An 18,556-nucleotide genomic window follows, 5' to 3' on the forward strand; every position below is an offset into this window, starting at 1 on the left:
TTTATTGACGTATAGTGTGAGTAGAGCTTCTAGAACCTAGTTATTAAAATAGGAACACATAACAAACTCACATGGTATTTAGTAAGTTATTTTTGTGTGACATATTTGTGTTTTTAGTAGCAGTAGTAGTAGTAGTAGTAGTAGTAGTAATAGTAGTAGTAGCAGTAGTAGTAGTAGTAGTAGTAGTAGTAGTAGTAGTAGTAGTAGTAGTAGTAGTAGTAGTAGTAGTAGTAGTAGTAGTAGTAGTAGTAGTAGTAGTAGTAGTAGTAGTAGTAGTAGTAGTAGTAGTACAGCTGGTAGTAGTCGCCATATAGAAGTAACTATAGAATGCAGTCAAATGTTATTATAATAAGTAAATTGTAGTAGTGCCTTGATTGTTGTTGTAGTAGTAGTAGTAGTAGTAGTAGTAGTAGTAGTAGAAGAGCTGGTAGTAGTAGTAGTAGTCAGATGTTATTGTAGTAAGTGAACTGTAGTAGTGCCTTAATTGTAGTAGTAGTAGTAGCAGGTAGCAGTAGTAGCAGCAGCAGCAGAAGTAGTAGTAGTAGTAGTAGTAGTAGTAGTAGAAGAGCTGGTAGTAGTAATAGTAGTCAGATGTTATTGTAGTAAGTGAACTGTAGTAGTGCCTTAATTGTTGTAGTAGTAGTAGCAGCAGCAGCAGTAGTAGTAGTAGTAGTAGTAGTAGTAGGAGTAGTAGTAGTAGGAGTAGTAGTAGTAGTAGTACAGCTGGTAGTAGTTGCCATATAAAAGTAACTATAGAATGCAGTCAGATGTTATTATAGTAAGTGAATTGTAGTAGTGCCTTGATTGTTGTAGTAGTTGTAGAAGTAGTAGTAGTAATAGTAGTAGTAGTAGAATAGTTGGTAGTTTTAGTAGTAGTAGCTGTAGTAGAAGTAACTAAAGTATCTAGCCTTTTGTTGTTAGAATGAGTGAATTGTGCTGTTTTCTTATTGTAGTATTAGTAGTTTAAGTAGTAATGTGATTTTCACAATTTTTTTTGTGAACTTAGGCTAAGTTGAATGTTAACAAAAGTGTAAGTTGTAGTGCAGACTTCTTCCTCCTCAGCTTTATAGACAGACAGTAGTAGTAATAGTAGTATTAGTAATACTCATGTGGTAGTAGTTTTAATAGTGAACTTAGTTGAATGTTAACAACAGTAAAAGTTGTTGCAGTGCACAGACTTCTTCCTCCTCTACATTATAGACAAACAGTAGTAAGTAGTAGTAGTAGTAGTAATGTATTAATAGGTTTAATAGTGAACTTATTTAAATGTTAAGAAAAGTAAAAGTTGTTCTAGTGCAAAAACTTGTTCTTCCTCTGCTTTATAGACAGATAGTAGTAGTAGTAGTAATGTGGTAGTAGTTTTAATAGTGAACTTAGTTGAATGTTAACAAAAGTATAAGTTGTAGTGCAGACTTGTTCCTCCTCTGCTTTATAGACAGTAGTAGTAGTAGTAGTAGTAGTAGTTACTGTAGTAGTTTTTATAGTGATCTTAGCTGACTGTTACAGAAGTGTAAGTTGTAGTACAGACTTGTTCTTCCTCTGCTTTAGAGACAGACAGTAGTAGTAGTAGTAGTAGTAGTAGTAGTTACTGTAGTAGTTTTTATAGTGATCTTAGCTGACTGTTACAGAAGTATAAGTAGTCGTGCACAGACCTGTTCCTGCTGTACATTCTGGACACAGTGCACTGCTAACCTTTCTTGGCTCCCTGCAGTAGAGACGCTGTAGTTGGTTCCCACAGCAGCAGTAGGTCAGATCTCGTCTCACTTTTCTCTAAAGAGCTTTAGGCTTATAAAGGTCACATCACCTCATATCAGCACCGCCAATTTACCAAACACACTGTGACTCTACGCAACTTTTCTATATGAGCAGGAAACTAGACTGTGTAAAACATGACCAGAGTGAGCTCCAGTCCCACAGGGTTACAGTACATTTACTTGTCCTGGCTTGAGCCCAGTTTGGTCATGATGTAGACCTGGTTTGGTTCTGTTATAGTCCTGGATCAGTTCTGGTCTAGTCCAAGATTATTTCCAAATGTAGGGTATGTTCACATTTACACATAAAACACAGCGAAATTGGGACTAAACTGTGATTAATTTAAGATCTTAACCTGGACTAGAACAGGACTACTATCAGGACTAAACTGGGCTCAAATCAGGACCCAATAAGTCCCTTTTTAGTCACAATTTTGATGTCATTTATGCACAAATGTGGTCTATGTAGTCTTGGTTTGGTCCTGTTCTTGTCCTGGTTTAGTTTTGGTGTGTGTTTTTTTACTTTTAAATGTTCTACTTATTGTTTTTTGTCCTAGTCCTAAGGTAGTCCTGGTTTAGTTCTGATTTAGTAGCATTTGTTATGAGACTTTCTAAATAGTGAATTTTCAAGTTTTTAAACAGTTTCTGGGTCTGGTTCTGTTGCTACGGTTTTCATGGTATAGTCCTGGTTTACACCTGGTTTAGTTCTGATTTAGTCCTATTTTAGTCCTGACTATAGACCGGGTTTAGATTTCTGTCCTTTTAAACCTCACATGCTGTATTAAATCCAGTGTATTTTAAGTTTAGTCCTGTTTTAGTCCTGGTTTGGTTTTGTTTTAGTCCTGGCTCAGTCCTGTTATTGTCCTGGTTCGCTTTTATTTTAGTCCTGGCTCAGTTCTGTTTTAGTCCTGGCTCAGTCCCATTTTAGTCCTGGTCCAGTTCTATTTTAGTCCTGGATTAGTTCTGTTTTCATCCTGCCTCAGTCTTGTTTTAGTCCTGGTTCAGTCCAATTTTAGTCCTTATTTATTCCTGTTTTACTCCTGGTTCAGTCCTGTTTTGGTCCTGTTTTAGTCCTGGTTCAGTCCTATTTTAATCCTGGTTCAGTCTAATTTTAGTCCTGATTTATTCCTGTTTTACTCCTGGTTTTGAGTTGTTGTACACGTCATATGAACAGCTTTGGGAAACTCTCTTTTGTATTTTATATTTGTGCCATAAAGAAAAAACAATACACATTTATAATTCCCATCGAGTTCTTACAGTTTCCTTGACCCGCAGCTTTCGGCAGCTCCTGTTTGTCACTTAAATCAATAACTGTTATTGTTTTCTGATCCATGTAATAAGTACATGTCCAAATGCCTCCAGCCGCGCTTCCCATCGATCCACCGGGACTGGGAATACAAATATGAAGTGCCAACTGTGTTTTTTTAAGATTTAGATTTGTGAAATCAGATACAAATTCTTTTATAGTAGCATCAAAAATATCTAATTTGAGTTTTTATTTAATTACATTAGGATATGACATCAAAATCTGGCATATGATGAAATTCCTATTCAAGACGCTTTACTTTTGGTTTAGATCCAGTTTATAGCTGCATTATGTAACTTTTTCTAGAAGTGTTATTTAGTTGTGTTATTTCTTTGCAGTTTTAGAGCAATAAAAACCCATAATTGAATATATGCATCTTTTATAAGTTTAATACCATACTCTGGAACATTAGAGGGAAAGCAGTAACATCTCCATGGTGTTGGAGCCCCAATCTGAAATGTTACACAGTGTAGCTTTATGTCTAATGGTCGAATCTGGTTTATCTGGTCCTATAACCTAAACTAGAACCAGTCTATAAATTGACTGTACAGAAATAGTTTTTGACTTAAGTGATAAAACGGTGGTAATAATAATAGTAGTAGTATTAGTAGTAGCAGTTGTAGTAGTATTAGTAGTAGTAGTAGTAGTAGTAGTAGTTGTTGTAGTAGGAAAAGAATTTTGATGGTATTTTATTCATACACTATTACATGCAAAAATAGTGACTTAAGACCTGGCTGTTCAGATTTCAGGTTTAGATCTGATTTAGGTCCTGGTTTAGTCCTGGTTGAGTCCTTGATTAGTCCTGGTTGAGTCCTTATTTAGTCCTGGTTGAGTCCTTGTTTAGTCCTGGTTCTGTTCTGGTTTTGTCCTGGTTTAGTCCGTGTTCAGTTCTAGTATAGTCCTAGTTTAGTCGTGGTTGAGTTCAGGTCTAGTCCTGGTTTTGTCCTGGTTCAGTCCTGGTTGGGTCCTTGTTTAGTCCTGGTTTAGTCCTGCTTGAGTCCTGGTTCAATCCTGGTTTTGTCCTGATTTAGTCCTGGTTTAGTCCTGGTTTAATCCTGTTTTAGTCCTGGTCCAGTCCTGATCCAGTCCTTATTTAGTCCTGGTTTAGTCCTGCTTGAATTCTGGTTTCGTCCTCGTTCTCTTCTGGTTTGGTCCTGACTTAGTCCTGGTTTAGTCCATGTTCAGTCCTAGTATAGTCCTTGTTTAGTTGTGGTTGAGTTCAGGTCTAGTCCTGCTTAAATCCTGGTTTAGTCCTGGTTCAATCCTGGTTTTGTCCTGATTTAGTCCTGGTTAAGTCCGTGTTCAGTCCTAGTTTAGTCCTTGTTTAGTCGTGTTTGCATTCAGGTTTAGTCCTGGTTGAGTCCTGTTTTAGTCTTGGCTGAGTCCTTGTTTAGTCCTAGCACAGTCCTGGTTTAATCCTGGTTTAGTCCCTTTTTTTGACCTATTTCAGTCCTGATTTAGTCCTGATTTAGTCCTTGTCCACATTTGGTAGTTTAGTCCACATTAGCTCTTATTTAGTCCTTATTTAGTCCTGATCAGAGCCGGTTTCCTCCTCCTCCTCCTGCGTTCACACTGTCTCTGCTGTGACACTGCACTTTTGTATTGACACAATGCACTGTGCAGTTTTTCAGTGACACCTCCCAGCTGTCCCATGTTTATCAGCGAACCCGAACCATTACGGCGCCCCCCTGAGGAGAATAATTGACTTATGCCACAATAAAAGTGCCCATCGACCTGGCGCTGAGCGGAGATGGCGCTGAAATGGAATGGAGCAGCGGCGTCTGGTCACACTGTGGTGCACTCAGCAGAGGTTCTGTGTGGAGAGTGCTTACAAATATGAACCTGGGTCTGTGCTACACGCAGCTCCGGCATGAGGGGGCGGGAGTGTGAGGTGAGGGTTTAGACCTGGTTTAGACCCGGTTTAGACCCGGTTTAGACCCGGTTTTGACGTGGGTTTGGGGTAGGGTTAGGTTGGTGACATTGGTGCACTCAGCAGTAGATTTTATGTGTGGAAAGTGCTCAAATATGATTGTTTGTACCTGGTTTGGTCCTGGTTTTGACCTGGTTTTGACCCAGTTTAAACCTCACTTAGACCTGGTTTAGGCCTTACTCTTTTATTTTTTTTATTCCAGTTTGGTCTTGTTCTTTTTTCCTGGTTTGAAAGTGATTTAGTCCTTGTTTAGTCCTTCTTTAATCCTGATTCAGTCCTGGTTTTATCCTGGTTTAGTCCTGGTCTTGTCCTGGTTTAGTCCTGGATGTGATTTAGTCCTGGTTTAGTCCTGGTGTAGTCCTGGTGTAGTCCTAGTTTAGGTCCTTGTTTAGTCCTTCTTTAATCCTGGTTCAGTTCTGGTTTAGTCCTGGTTTAGTCCTAGTCTAGTCCTGGTTTAGATCTGTGTTCAGTCCTGGTTTAGTCCTGGTCTAGTCTCTGTTTAGACCTAGTTTAGTCCTGCTTTAATTCTGGTTTAGTCCTGGTTTAGTCCTGGTTTAGTCCTTGTGTAGTCCTGGTTTAGTCCGGGTTTAGTCCTAGTCCTGGTCTAGCTCTTGTTTAGACCTCGTCTAGTCGTGGTCTAATCCTGGTCTAGCCTGGTCTAGTCGTTGTTTAGACCTGATCTAGTCCTGGTCTAGTGCTTGTTTAGTCCTGGTTTAGTCCTTATTTACACCTGGTCTAGTCCTTGTTTAGTCATAGTTTAGTCCTGGTCTAAAACTGGTCTAGTCCTGGTCTGTGGTCTGTGGTCTCTGGTCTGTGGTCTCTCTGGTCTCTGGTCTCTGGTCTCTGGTCTGGTCTCTGGTCTCTCTGGTCTGTGGTCTCTGGTCTGGTCTCTGGTCTCTGGTCTCTGGTCTCTCTGGTCTCTGGTCTCTGGTCTGGTCTCTGGTCTGGTCTGGTCTCTGGTCTCTGGTCTCTGGTCTCTGGTCTCTGGTCTCTGGTCTCTGGTCTCTGGTCTCTGGTCTCTCTGGTCTCTGGTCTCTGGTCTCTGGTCTCTGGTCTCTGGTCTCTGGTCTCTGGTCTCTCTGGTCTCTGGTCTCTGGTCTCTGGTCTCTGGTCTGGTCTCTGGTCTCTGGTCTCTGGTCTCTGGTCTCTGGTCTCTGGTCTCTGGTCTCTGGTCTCTCTGGTCTCTGGTCTCTGGTCTCTGGTCTCTGGTCTCTGGTCTCTGGTCTCTGGTCTCTGGTCTCTGGTCTCTGGTCTCTGGTCTCTCTGGTCTCTGGTCTCTGGTCTCTGGTCTCTGGTCTCTGGTCTCTGGTCTCTGGTCTCTGGTCTGGTCTCTGGTCTGGTCTCTGGTCTCTGGTCTCTCTGGTCTCTGGTCTGGTCTCTGGTCTCTGGTCTGTGAAGTGCAGTTCTTGTTCTGTGGTTTAAATCTAATAGTTTAGTGAGACTCTGGAGTTCAGGGGAAATGGAGCAGAGGCTGAGAGCGGGAAAAACCACTGTGTCCTCATTTGTACCAGTTATATTATTATACAGCGATCGATACAACACGACACAGGCATTATGTGTGTGTGTGTGTGTGTGTGTGTGTGTGTGTGTGTGTGTGTGTGTAGTGTTCAGGAGGAGTTAGCTTTTACTGTTTATTTTTATGTCATTGATTTAGTTGCAAAAGGGCGTGATTTCTCTAAGTCAGATCTGTTATATTGATTGACTTCAGTGCAAAAAATAAACTTCCCTGATTTCCTGTATATTTTGTGTAATGTTCACTTGTGATTTTTTTTTTCTTCATATCTTAGAATTAAAGGGAAAAAGAAATATGTCAAATAGGTAAGTAATGCTTGTATATGTTTAGACCTGATTTAGTCCTGGTTCAGTCCTGGTTTAGTCCTGGTTTAGACCTTTTTTAGACCCGGTTTAGTCCTGGTTTAATCCTTGTCTAGTCCTGGTTTATGAATATGTATAGGCTGTAGGACTGGGTATCATTAAGAAGTCGCCGATATGATACATAACTTGATACGGTGAGCTTTCGATACGGTTCAATACAAATAATGGCTAAATCATGGCTGCGATACAAAAAAGTCAAAAACTGTAGCACTGTAACAAAATAATTTAGTAAAATATACCAAAAAATACTCGTCAATCCTTAGTTTGCAGTGAACATTTTGCATGTGGAGTGCAGGCTGCGCTCGCACTTTCTTGTTCTTGTGGTTTTACCACAACATCACGTCTTGGTCTCTTTACAGTGGAGAGTGTTTCTTGATGAACAGCTGGGACTTTTCGCTTTGACGTTGACTTTTTAAATTCGCAGCCAAGGTTGAACGAGGGATCGGGGTTTTGTTCTCCACATACAAAATGCAAATTCCTGATGCTTTCTTACGCAGCCTTCCTGGTTCTTCCTGTGGATCAGTCCTGCCCATCGCCTTCACCTTTCACTATTTTTCAGTTCCGTTGGGAAGAGAAACAGTTTGAACGGAGGTTTGCACTAGGGATGTCCCATCACGTTTTTTTGCCCCTGAGTCCGAGTCATTTGATTTTGTTAAAAAACCAAAAAAAACGATTGTGTCCTGTGTGCGCTGTGTGTTATACACGTATATTATTTATCCAGTACCTGATCTGAACATAACATCCAGTCCAGATCGAGTCCGCAGTCACGGGATCGGCTCCGACTTCCAATCATGTGATCGGATTGGGACAACCCTACTTTGCAGTTACACAGATCTGATTCCCTTTTGCTTTTATGGAGTTTGCAAACTTCTGATGTCTGTTTTCTGCTGTTAGGATCCAACAACCACACAACTACGATGTATGAATCCCAAAACTAAAATATGACAAGATCAGAACCAGAAACAAAAGTGATATGGTTCAAAATACTTGAAAAGATCAACTTTGACAATAGACACATCCCACTGCAAAAACAAACATGGTGATTTGATGCTCACTTTTTCGGAGGATCCTTCCCAGTATGAATTGTGCGATGACCGGAAGTCCGAAATTCAGGATGCATGTATTAGTTTGTGTACATCTCCATAGCTCAAAATGCTCTGTTCCATCTTGTGATGTCCTGCAGTGGTAGTTTTCTAGTGAACAGTTCCTTTTACCTTTAGTTTAGTAGAGACGGACAATTCCAGGCCTGAAATCATCCAGATGATTCTAATGAAGCTGTATGAAGTTTAAAAACACAGTGGAGCACTTCCTGTATTATTACATTGACTTGCCCCCGTCATGTTTGAACAACACAACTCTGAACATTGACCATGATCAGACTTATTGAAGTAAAAGTCCCCCAACATCATGTCCTCATTTGTGTAATTTCTAAATCAATACAAACATATCAGGGGTGACTCTTCTGTAACGCCGCTCGCTGCATCCACAATGAGGAAGAACAGTTCAGATCAGCCCCAAGGACGCGCTGTGAGTTAGCAGAACATTTGTGCAGATTTACTCCAAAAATGCGTCTTTTGTGTATTTGGAGACACAGCGGTGAAGCTCTACAGGGGTCTGACAAAACCAACACGGCTCAGTTTGAACTAGAGCAGAGAAAAAGAAAGAGGAGGAAAACTGAAGAAGAAGAGATATAGAGCAGGGATTATACAACTCTGCTATGTGGGATTCTTCTGGAAATTTACAATAGAGATTAGTCCTGTTTTAGTCCTGTTTTAGTCCTGGTTTAGTCCTGGTTTAGACCTGTTTTAGTCCTGGTTTAGTCCTGTTTTAGTCCTGGTTTAGTCCTGTTTTAGTCCTGTTTTAGTCTGTTTTAGTCTGGTTTAGTCTTGGTTTAGTCCTGGTTTAGTCTTGGTTTAGTCTTGGTTTAGTCTTGGTTTAGTCTCGATTTAGCTCTGGTTTAGAACTTGTTGAGTCCCAGTTTAGTCCTGTTTGAGTTCTGGTTTAGTCCCTGTTTAGCCCTGGTTTAGTCCTGGTTTAGTCCTAGTTTAGTCCTGGTTGAGTCCCGGTTTAGTCCTGGTTTAGTCCTGGTTGAGTCCTGGTTTAGTCCTGGTTGAGTCCCAGTTTGTCCTGGTTTAGTCCTGGTTGAGTCCCGGTTTAGTCCTGGTTTAGTCCTGGTTGAGTCCTGGTTTAGTCCTGGTTGAGTCTCGGTTTAGTCCTGGTTGAGTCCCGGTTTAGTCCCGGTTGAGTCCTGTTTGAGTCCTGGTTGAGTCCTGTTTGAGTCCCGTTTGAGTCCCGGTTTAGTCCTGGTTGAGTCCTGGTTGAGTCCCGTTTGAGTCCTGGTTGAGTCCTGGTTGAGTCCTGGTTGAGTCCTGGTTGAGTCCCCGTTTAGCCCTGGTTGAATCTTGGTTGAGTCCCGGTTGAGTCCTGGTTTAGTCCCAATTTAACCCTGGTTTAGAGCTGGGTGAGTCCTGGTTTAGTCCTGCTTTAGATAAAATATATTGTCTTTTCTGGTGTATGCCTGGTTAATCCTGGTTTAGTTTTAGTTTAGTCCTGGTTTAGACCTTGTTTATTCCCAGTTTAGTCATATTCTAGTCCTGGTTTAGTCCTAGTTTAGCCCTGGCCTGGTTTAGACCTAACTTAGTCCTGGTTTATCCCTAGTTTAGACCTCACTTAGTCTTGGTTTAGTCCTAATTTAGTCCTCACTTAGTTCTGGTTCAACCCTAGTTTAGACCTGCTTTTGTCCTCACTTAGTCCTGCTTTAGTCTTAGTTTAGTCCTCACTTAGTCCTGGTTTAGCCCTGGTTTAGACCTGCTTTAGTCCTTATTTAGTCCTTCTTTCACCTAGTTCCACCCTGTCTCCTCTCGTAGACCCCCTGCTCTCCGCCGCTGTATTTTTGCTCTGTGTTTTTGAGCTCTACTTCCTCTTGATAAATGATAGAGCAGGACCGGGGCCGCACGTGAGGACTTTACCGTGTACTTTTGCTTCTTTCTGCTTCACTGCCGGAGAGTCCACTTCAGAGCGGCTCCTCGTTCAAACCTCGTGTCCTCTGTAAGAAAAACAAAAGCTTTTAACGCTTACATTATCCACCGGCGTGTGTGTGTGTGCCCCCCCTCCACACGCTCTGCCCTCTCAAGTGGACACAGTAATAGATATTAATTATTAGCCAGCGGCCACTTAAAGCTTAGCCTGTAATGAGGGCTCCTGTTGCAGTGGAGGAGTTATTTTTAGCCTGGCCTGTGCCTCCGTGTGTGTGTGTGTGTGTGTGTGTGTGTGTGTGTGTTTGACTTCCTCGGGTTCGTTTCTGTTCCAACCTGCTCCATGTTCACTCTACGCCAATGCATGTTCTGCTACTTTATGCAGTTTTAAGTCTTATTTGCACGGGATTAGTTTTACCTGTGGATATTTGGTGATTTGTAATAATTGTGAGATGTTAATCCGTGTATCATTCGTTTTTCAAAATAAAACTGAAAAAACAGCTATTTTCTTCATTATTTATCGCCAAAACCAAAAAGAAAAAACGGATAAAGATTCAGTCCGTGTACTCTTCGTTCTTTTGAATTTCAATTAAGAACGAAAAACAGTAAAATGGGAAAACAAGTTTCCTCATTTTTCCGTTTTAGTGTCAAACCAAAAAATAAATAAAACTCTATTTCCAGTATTTCATTGAAAGTTTATTTATTCATATAACACCAATTGAAACAGTCTCGGTGGCTGTTTTAATTTTGATATTTTATTCTCTCTGGTTTATTTGCCCCAGAAGTTCTGCTGCAGTGCCAACCCTGGATCTGTAATAATAAAAATCAAAATGATTATAGTTCTACGGTGTTAACTGAACAAAGTTTATCGCCTCTCTGCTTCCTGTTTCTCGTCATGGAGTTCAACAAAGACTTTTCTAGGTGTGAAGAAATGAAAGTAAACGCATTGCTATAAAAGAAGATGACATTGTTCAGAAAACTGCAAAGATTTTTCAGGTTAGTCCTTCTAGCAGCAGAACTTCGAATAAACCAGAGAAAATAAAATATCCAAATTGAAAAAGCCACCGAGACTGTTTTTTGAATTGAGTTTGAAATAAACTTCAAATTAAATATTGGAAATAGAGGTAAATATATATATATATATATATATATATATATATATATATATATATATATATATATATATATATATATATATATATATACTTTTTTTTTCTTTTTGACAAACCCATTTTGTTTTCCCATTTTACTCTTTTTGTCCTTTGAAATTCAAAAGAACAAGTGGTACAGGGACCAGATTCGTTTTTACTGTTTTCGAGTTGGTGAATAATAATAATAATAACGGTCATTTTCGTGCATGTGGACTGAACCAAGACTGAACCAAGACTGAACCAAGACTGAACCAGGACTGAACCTGAACCAGACTGACTGAACCAACTGAACCAGGATGAACCAAGACTGAACCAGGACTGAACCAAGACTGAACCAAGACTGAACCAAGACTGAACCAGACTGACTGAACCATGAACCAAGACTGAACCAAGACTGACTGAACCAGGACTGAACCAAGACTGAACCAGACTGAACCAAGACTGAACCAAGTGAACCAGGACTGAACCAAGGAACCTGAACTGAACCAGGACTGATGAACCAGGACTGATGGACTACCAGGACTGTGAAAGGACTAAAAATTCCGCCGCAAATGACCTTGTATATTTCACCAAACACAGACGTCCGGTGATAATACTAGTCCCGTGCGAATCTGCATCTCAGTGTTTGTTGTTGTAATCGTGCGCACATTTTCTATCTCTTTCTCTTTCTCTTTCAATCCCAGCCAATCTCAGTAAAATAGAGTCATTTACGGACTTGGCTTATCCCGAGCGAATGCGCTGCAAGTAACGCAGACGTGGGGCGGTAATTTGCAAATGACCGGACGTCCCCGGGTTGTACTTATCCCGTGCGAATAGAGCTATTGACTGAGATTAAAAGAGAAAAGGGACGGGACTAGTATTATCTGTGTTTGGGGAAATATAGTAGGTCATTTGCGGCGAAACTTTTGCTTTTCAAATGACAGACATGGTGCATTTGGACGGGATTAAGATCTCAGGCATCCTCCGCAATTATTACAAATCACCAAACGTCTGCAGGTAATCTCGTACGAATATTTGTAAGCGATTGTTTTGAGAGACTAGGTTTTGATGCGATTCCTTCAGCCAAAACAGTACTTTCTTTTATCAAAATGAATATAAATGAATATTGAACCTCCACACACTTTTGTTTTATATGATAAGGTTACAAGGTTGGGTTCAGTCAGCTTCTGTTAAAAATTGTTGTAAAATCTTAACTTTGAGAAATGTGGGAAGGTTGCACTTTTGAGGTAATATTATGTCCTCTGCAAAGAACAAAATATCCAGTTCTTTTGGGATTTATTACAAAGTCTTATAATCTTGTGTTTTAGACCTTTACAAACTGTTCTCTAAAGAATTCTTGTAGCACTTAAAGGTTCAAATACATTAAAGGGTCCATATTACACTATTTTCTGATCTATGTTATAATGTTTCCTCATCACAAACAGACCTGGAGTTGTGTTCGTTCATGTTTAACACACAAATCCTGCATATTTAGGATGAATTCTGCACCTTCACTAGAATCATTTAGTTAATTTCAGGTCTGGAATTGCCAATCTCTGTAGAACTAAAGGTAAAAGGAGCTGTTAACTTGAAAACCACCACTTCAACCAAAATGCAGTTAGTCCAGAAATCTGCTCCGTGTCTTTTAACAATTTTAGAGCTGATTTTAAGATTGTAAAAACAAGAAAATACCACATGTAATCCATTTATTTCAACAAAGTAACTGTAATCCAGTTACCATTCACTGAAACAGTAACTGTAACTGAATGTGGTTACTCATAATTTGTACTCTGATTACTTAACTCCGGTACATGTAATCTGTTACTCCCCAACACTGTCGTACTTCATGCAGTTTTAAGTCTTATTCGCACAGGATTAGTTTTACCTGTGGACATTTGGTGATTTGTTATAATTGTGAGATTAATCCATGTATCATTCGTTCATTTGTTTTTCAAAATAAAACCGAAATTAAGAAAATGAAAAAACAACAATTTTCTTCATTATTTATCTTCAAAACCAAAACAGTCCATGTACTCTTCGTTCTTTTGAATTTCAGTTAAGAATGAAAAACAGTAAAATGGGAAAACAGGTTCCTCTTCCGTTTTAGTGTCAAACCAAAAAAAAAAACCAAAAACCTCTATTTCCAGTATTTCATTGAAAGTTTATTTATTCATATAACACCAATTGAAACAGTCTCGGTGGCTATTTTAATTTTGATATTTTATTCTCTCTGGTTTATTTGCCCCAGAAGTTCTGCTGCAGTGCCAACCCTGGATCTGTAATAATAAAAATCAAAATGATTATAGTTCTACGTGTTAACTGAACAAAGTTTATCGCCTCTCTGCTTCCTGTTTCTCATCATGGAGTTCAACAGAGAAGATTTTATTATTTATTTTTGAACGTTTGGACGCACTGGGGTCCGAGGGTCAGCTCCAGCTCGTGGTGCTTAAAAACAAGACTTAAATCCAGGGGGACGGGGTCTTCTCTGTGGTCGGCCCCAAACTCTGCCCAAACGCTCTGCCTCCCCACGTCCCGACAACTCCCACAGTGGAGTGTTTTAAATCTCGTCTTAAGACCCACTTTTATTTTCTGGCTTTTAACACCGCGTGAGTTGTGTGCTCCTCTGTGTCTTTTATTTATTTATTTATTGTTTTTATCTATAAATTTTTTTTACTACTGCTTTTATTTATTGATTTTATTATTTTTGTTCAATGATTTTATTATTATTATTATTATTTTATTTATTGATTCTCTTAGTTTCGTCATTTCAATTTTTATTATTTTTATTTTTATGTATTTTTTTTTTAAAGTAGAATGCTTTTACATTGCTAGGTGAAGCACTTTGGAAATTGCCTTCTTTATAAAATGTGCTATACAAATAAAGTTGGATTGGATTCATGACATCACAAGGTGGAACACTGGAGCATTTTGAGTTTTGGAGATGAAGACAGTCTAATAATAAAGTGTTACTCGAATGAATGGAGTTGTGAATGAACCAAATCACAACTCTCGGGATGTTTTTGAGCAGGTAACATCTTGGTTTAGTTTGATGTGGTGGTCAGGTGGTCAGATCATGTGGAACATTTTTTATCACTTCACACTAGGGGTGTAAAGATATCAAAGTCTCACGAAACGATATCGTCACAGTATGAACCTCACGGTACGATATTTATTGCGATATCGTGGGAAAACTCACGATATGGTGGGAAGGCTCATGATTAGGGATGTAACAATATCCAAGAACTGTTATTTCTTCATGTAGTCTACACTGAAATGGAGCAAAGGATCATGGTCTCTGTAGTTCCCTCTGTCTTTTTTTAGCTATTGCTGCACCATAACTCTTCATTTAAGCAAAGAGACATTGTGATTCGATATATTGTGATGGTCCACGATATTATTGTGAGAACTTTGCCGATACGGTATCATGATATTTCGGTTATTGTTACATCCCTACTTCACACAGTTCTCGGGGTTTTTCTCAGAACACAACACGACTCTCATTCCATCACATTGTATACACATACACATACACATACACATACACATACACATACACATACACATACACATACACATACACATACACATACACATACACATACACATACACATACACTTACACATACACATACACATACACATACACATACACATACACATACACATACACATACACATACACATACACATACACATACACATACACATACACATACACATACACATACACACACATACACATACACATACACATACACATACACATACACATACACATACACATACACATTACACACATTACACATTACACATACACTACACATACACATACACATACACATACACATACACATACACATACACTTACACTTACACTTACACACACATTACACTTACACTACACATACACATACACATACACATTCACATACACATACACACATACACATACACATACACATACACATACACATACACATACACATTCACATACACATACACATACACATTCACATTCACATACACATACACATACACATACACTTACACACTTACACTTACACTTACACTTACACTTACACATACACATACACATACACATACACATACACATACACATACACATACACATACATACACATACACATACACATACACATACACATACACACACACACACATACACATACACATACACATACATACACATACACATACACATACACATACACATACACATTCACATTCACATACACATTACACATACACATACACATACACATACACATACACATACACATACACATACACATACACATACACATACACACATACACATACACACATACACATACACATACACATACACATACACATACACATTCACATACACATACACATACACATACACATACACATCACATACACATTCACATACACATACACATACACATTCACATACACATACACATTACACACACATTACACATACACATACACTTACACTTACACATACACATTACACATACACATACACATACACACATACACATACACATACATACACATACACATACACATACACATACACTCACATACACATTACAACACATACACATACACATACACATACACATTACACATACACATACACTTACACATTACACATACACATACACATACACATACACATACACATACACATACACATACACTACACATTACACATTACACACATACACACATTACACATACACATACACATACACACATTACACATTACACATACACATACACATTACACACACTACACATACACATACACATACACATACACATACACATACACTACACTTACACACACATACACATACACATACACTACACATACACATACACACACTACATACACATACACATACACATACACATACACATACACATACACATACACATACACATACACATACACATACACATACACATACACATACACATACACATACACATACACATACACATACACATACACATACACATACACTTACACTTACACTTACACTTACACATACACATACACATACACATACACATACACATTACACATACACATACACATACACATACACATACACATACACACACATTCACATACACATTCACATACACATACACATACACATACACATACACATACACATACACATTACACATACACATACACATACACATACACATACACATACACATACACATACACATACACATACACATACACATACACATACACATACACATACACATACACATACACATACACATTACACACACATACACATACACATACACATTCACATACACATTCACATACACATTCACATTCACATACACATACACATACACATTCACACACATTACACATTCACACACATTCACATACACATTCACATACACATTCACATTCACACATACACATACACATACACATACACATTCACATTCACATACACATTCACATTCATACACATTACATTTCACATACACATTCACACATTCACATTCACATACACATTACACACATTACACATACACATACACATACACATACACATACACATACACATATACACATTACACATACACATACACATACATTGATACACATTTATTACACATTCACAACAACACATTACATATCATCGTACAAATGTAGTGTTGATGTTTCTTATGAAAGCGTATATATAGTACAGTATAGTATATTTTAGTCAAACTACTTCTTTTGCATAGAACAGTAGTCTCTGTGTAGTTTGTTATGTAAGATGAGCATACACACACCTGACACGGTACACTAGGCAAAGAAGAGAGTACTTTTGTTCATAATTTAACTCCACTGACAATAAGAACTAATATAAAACATTTGAATACATATTTTTCTGCAGTCGCTCACATCTCGTTATTAGACTTCGACAAACTTAGACAAAATCCACAAGGGAAATTATTTGGACACAGGAGCTCACACATCCCAATATAATATAATAACAAAGAGTAAAAATATGTAGTGGTGATGAAGACAAAATGGTGGTGTGGTAGAAAAAATATCAAGAGCCTGATGTCAAAAAAGGCATAATTCTATAAATGTATATGTACAGTTGTAGGGAGTATTATCTGTTACATAAGGGCGAGCTGTTGCACAGTTGTAGGGAGTATTATATTACATAATGGTGAGTTGTTGTACAGTTGTAAGGAGTGTTATTTGTTACATAAGGGTGAGTTGTTGTACAGTTGTAGGGAGCATTATCTGTTACTTAAGGGTGAGTTGTAAAGTTGTAGGGAGTATTATATTGCATTAAGTTGAGTTCTTGCACAGTTATAGGGAGCATTATCTGTACATAAGGGTGAGTTGTTTACAATTGTATAGAGAATCATCTATTACATAAGGGTGAGTTGGTGTAGAGTTGTAGGGAGTATTATATTACATAAGCATGAGTTGTTGCACAGTTGTAGGGAGTATTATCTGTTCCATAAGGGTGAGTTGTTGTACAGTTGTAGGGAGTAATATATTACATAAGGCTGAGTTGTTGTGCGGTTATAGGAAGTATTATTTGTTATATAAGCATGAGTTGTACAGTTGTAAGGAGTATTATCTGTTCCATAAGAGTGAGTTATTGTACAGATGTACAGATGTAGGGAGTATTATGTTACATAAGGGTGAGTTGTTGCACAGTTGAAGGGAGTATTATCTGTTCCATAATGTTGAGTTGTTGTACAGTTGTATGGAGTACTATTTGTTAAATAAAGGTGAGTTGTACAGTTGTAGGGAGTATTATCTGTTACATAAGGGTGAGTTGTTGCACAGTTGTAGGGAGCATTATAGTACATAAGGGTGAGTTATTGTACAGTTGTATGGAGTATTATCTTTTCCATAAGGGTGAGTTGTTGCACAGTTGTAGGGAGTATTATCTTTTCCATAAGGGTGAGTTGTTGCACAGTTGTAGGGAGTATTATATGTTTGAGCAGAGCTTTGGGAGCCAGTTGGAGAATGAGCTCTTCTCTATTGTTATCTCGCGCACTGCTTCCAAAAAGACACGGCAACATCGCACCTGTTTTCAATCGTGTGCAGCGTCGGAATAAAATAAACGCGCGGAGTGTGGGAGTAAATGAGTGTGATGGTCCGCACGCACACAGCAGAATAAATGTTGACGTATTATTGTTTACACAGACGAGCGTGTTTACATGAGACTGACTCAGACTTATGTTGTGTCCGATCCAGATACACAAGACTGAAGCTGCAGCTCAACGCCGAAGGCAAGATCCCTGTCAAGAAGTAAGTATTCCTCCATGAGTCATCCCTCCTCCTCTTCCTCCTCCTCTTCTTTTTCTTCCCTCTTCATCCTCCTCTTCCTCCTCCGGTACCTCCTGATGTCTTGCAAATGACTGTCTACAGATAATCTCCCAGCAGCATTGTTCCCCCGTCTTTCTCTCTCACTCACTGTCTCTCTCTCTCTCTCTCTCTCTCTGTCTGTCTGTCTGTCTGTCTCTATCTCTGTCTCCCACTCTGTCTCTCTCTCTCTCTCTTTCTCTGTCTGTTT

The 18,556-nt window shown here is 38.8% G+C and overlaps 1 protein-coding gene across 1 annotated transcript in view; it reads left to right on the forward strand.

Moving 5' to 3' along the window:
- The window catches only part of LOC110168269 (1-phosphatidylinositol 4,5-bisphosphate phosphodiesterase beta-1), a 521,321-nt gene that overhangs the window by 333,731 nt on the left and 169,034 nt on the right, over positions 1 to 18,556 (forward strand). Inside the window, 1 exon segment of the mRNA XM_055149396.1 lies at positions 18,238 to 18,291. Coding sequence (XP_055005371.1) covers positions 18,238 to 18,291 — 54 coding nt within the window.

The sequence above is a fragment of the Boleophthalmus pectinirostris genome, unplaced genomic scaffold (assembly GCF_026225935.1).
Source record: "Boleophthalmus pectinirostris isolate CB_2022bp ecotype Guang Dong unplaced genomic scaffold, ASM2622593v1 HiC_scaffold_13, whole genome shotgun sequence".
Taxonomy (NCBI): Eukaryota; Metazoa; Chordata; class Actinopteri; order Gobiiformes; family Gobiidae; genus Boleophthalmus; species Boleophthalmus pectinirostris.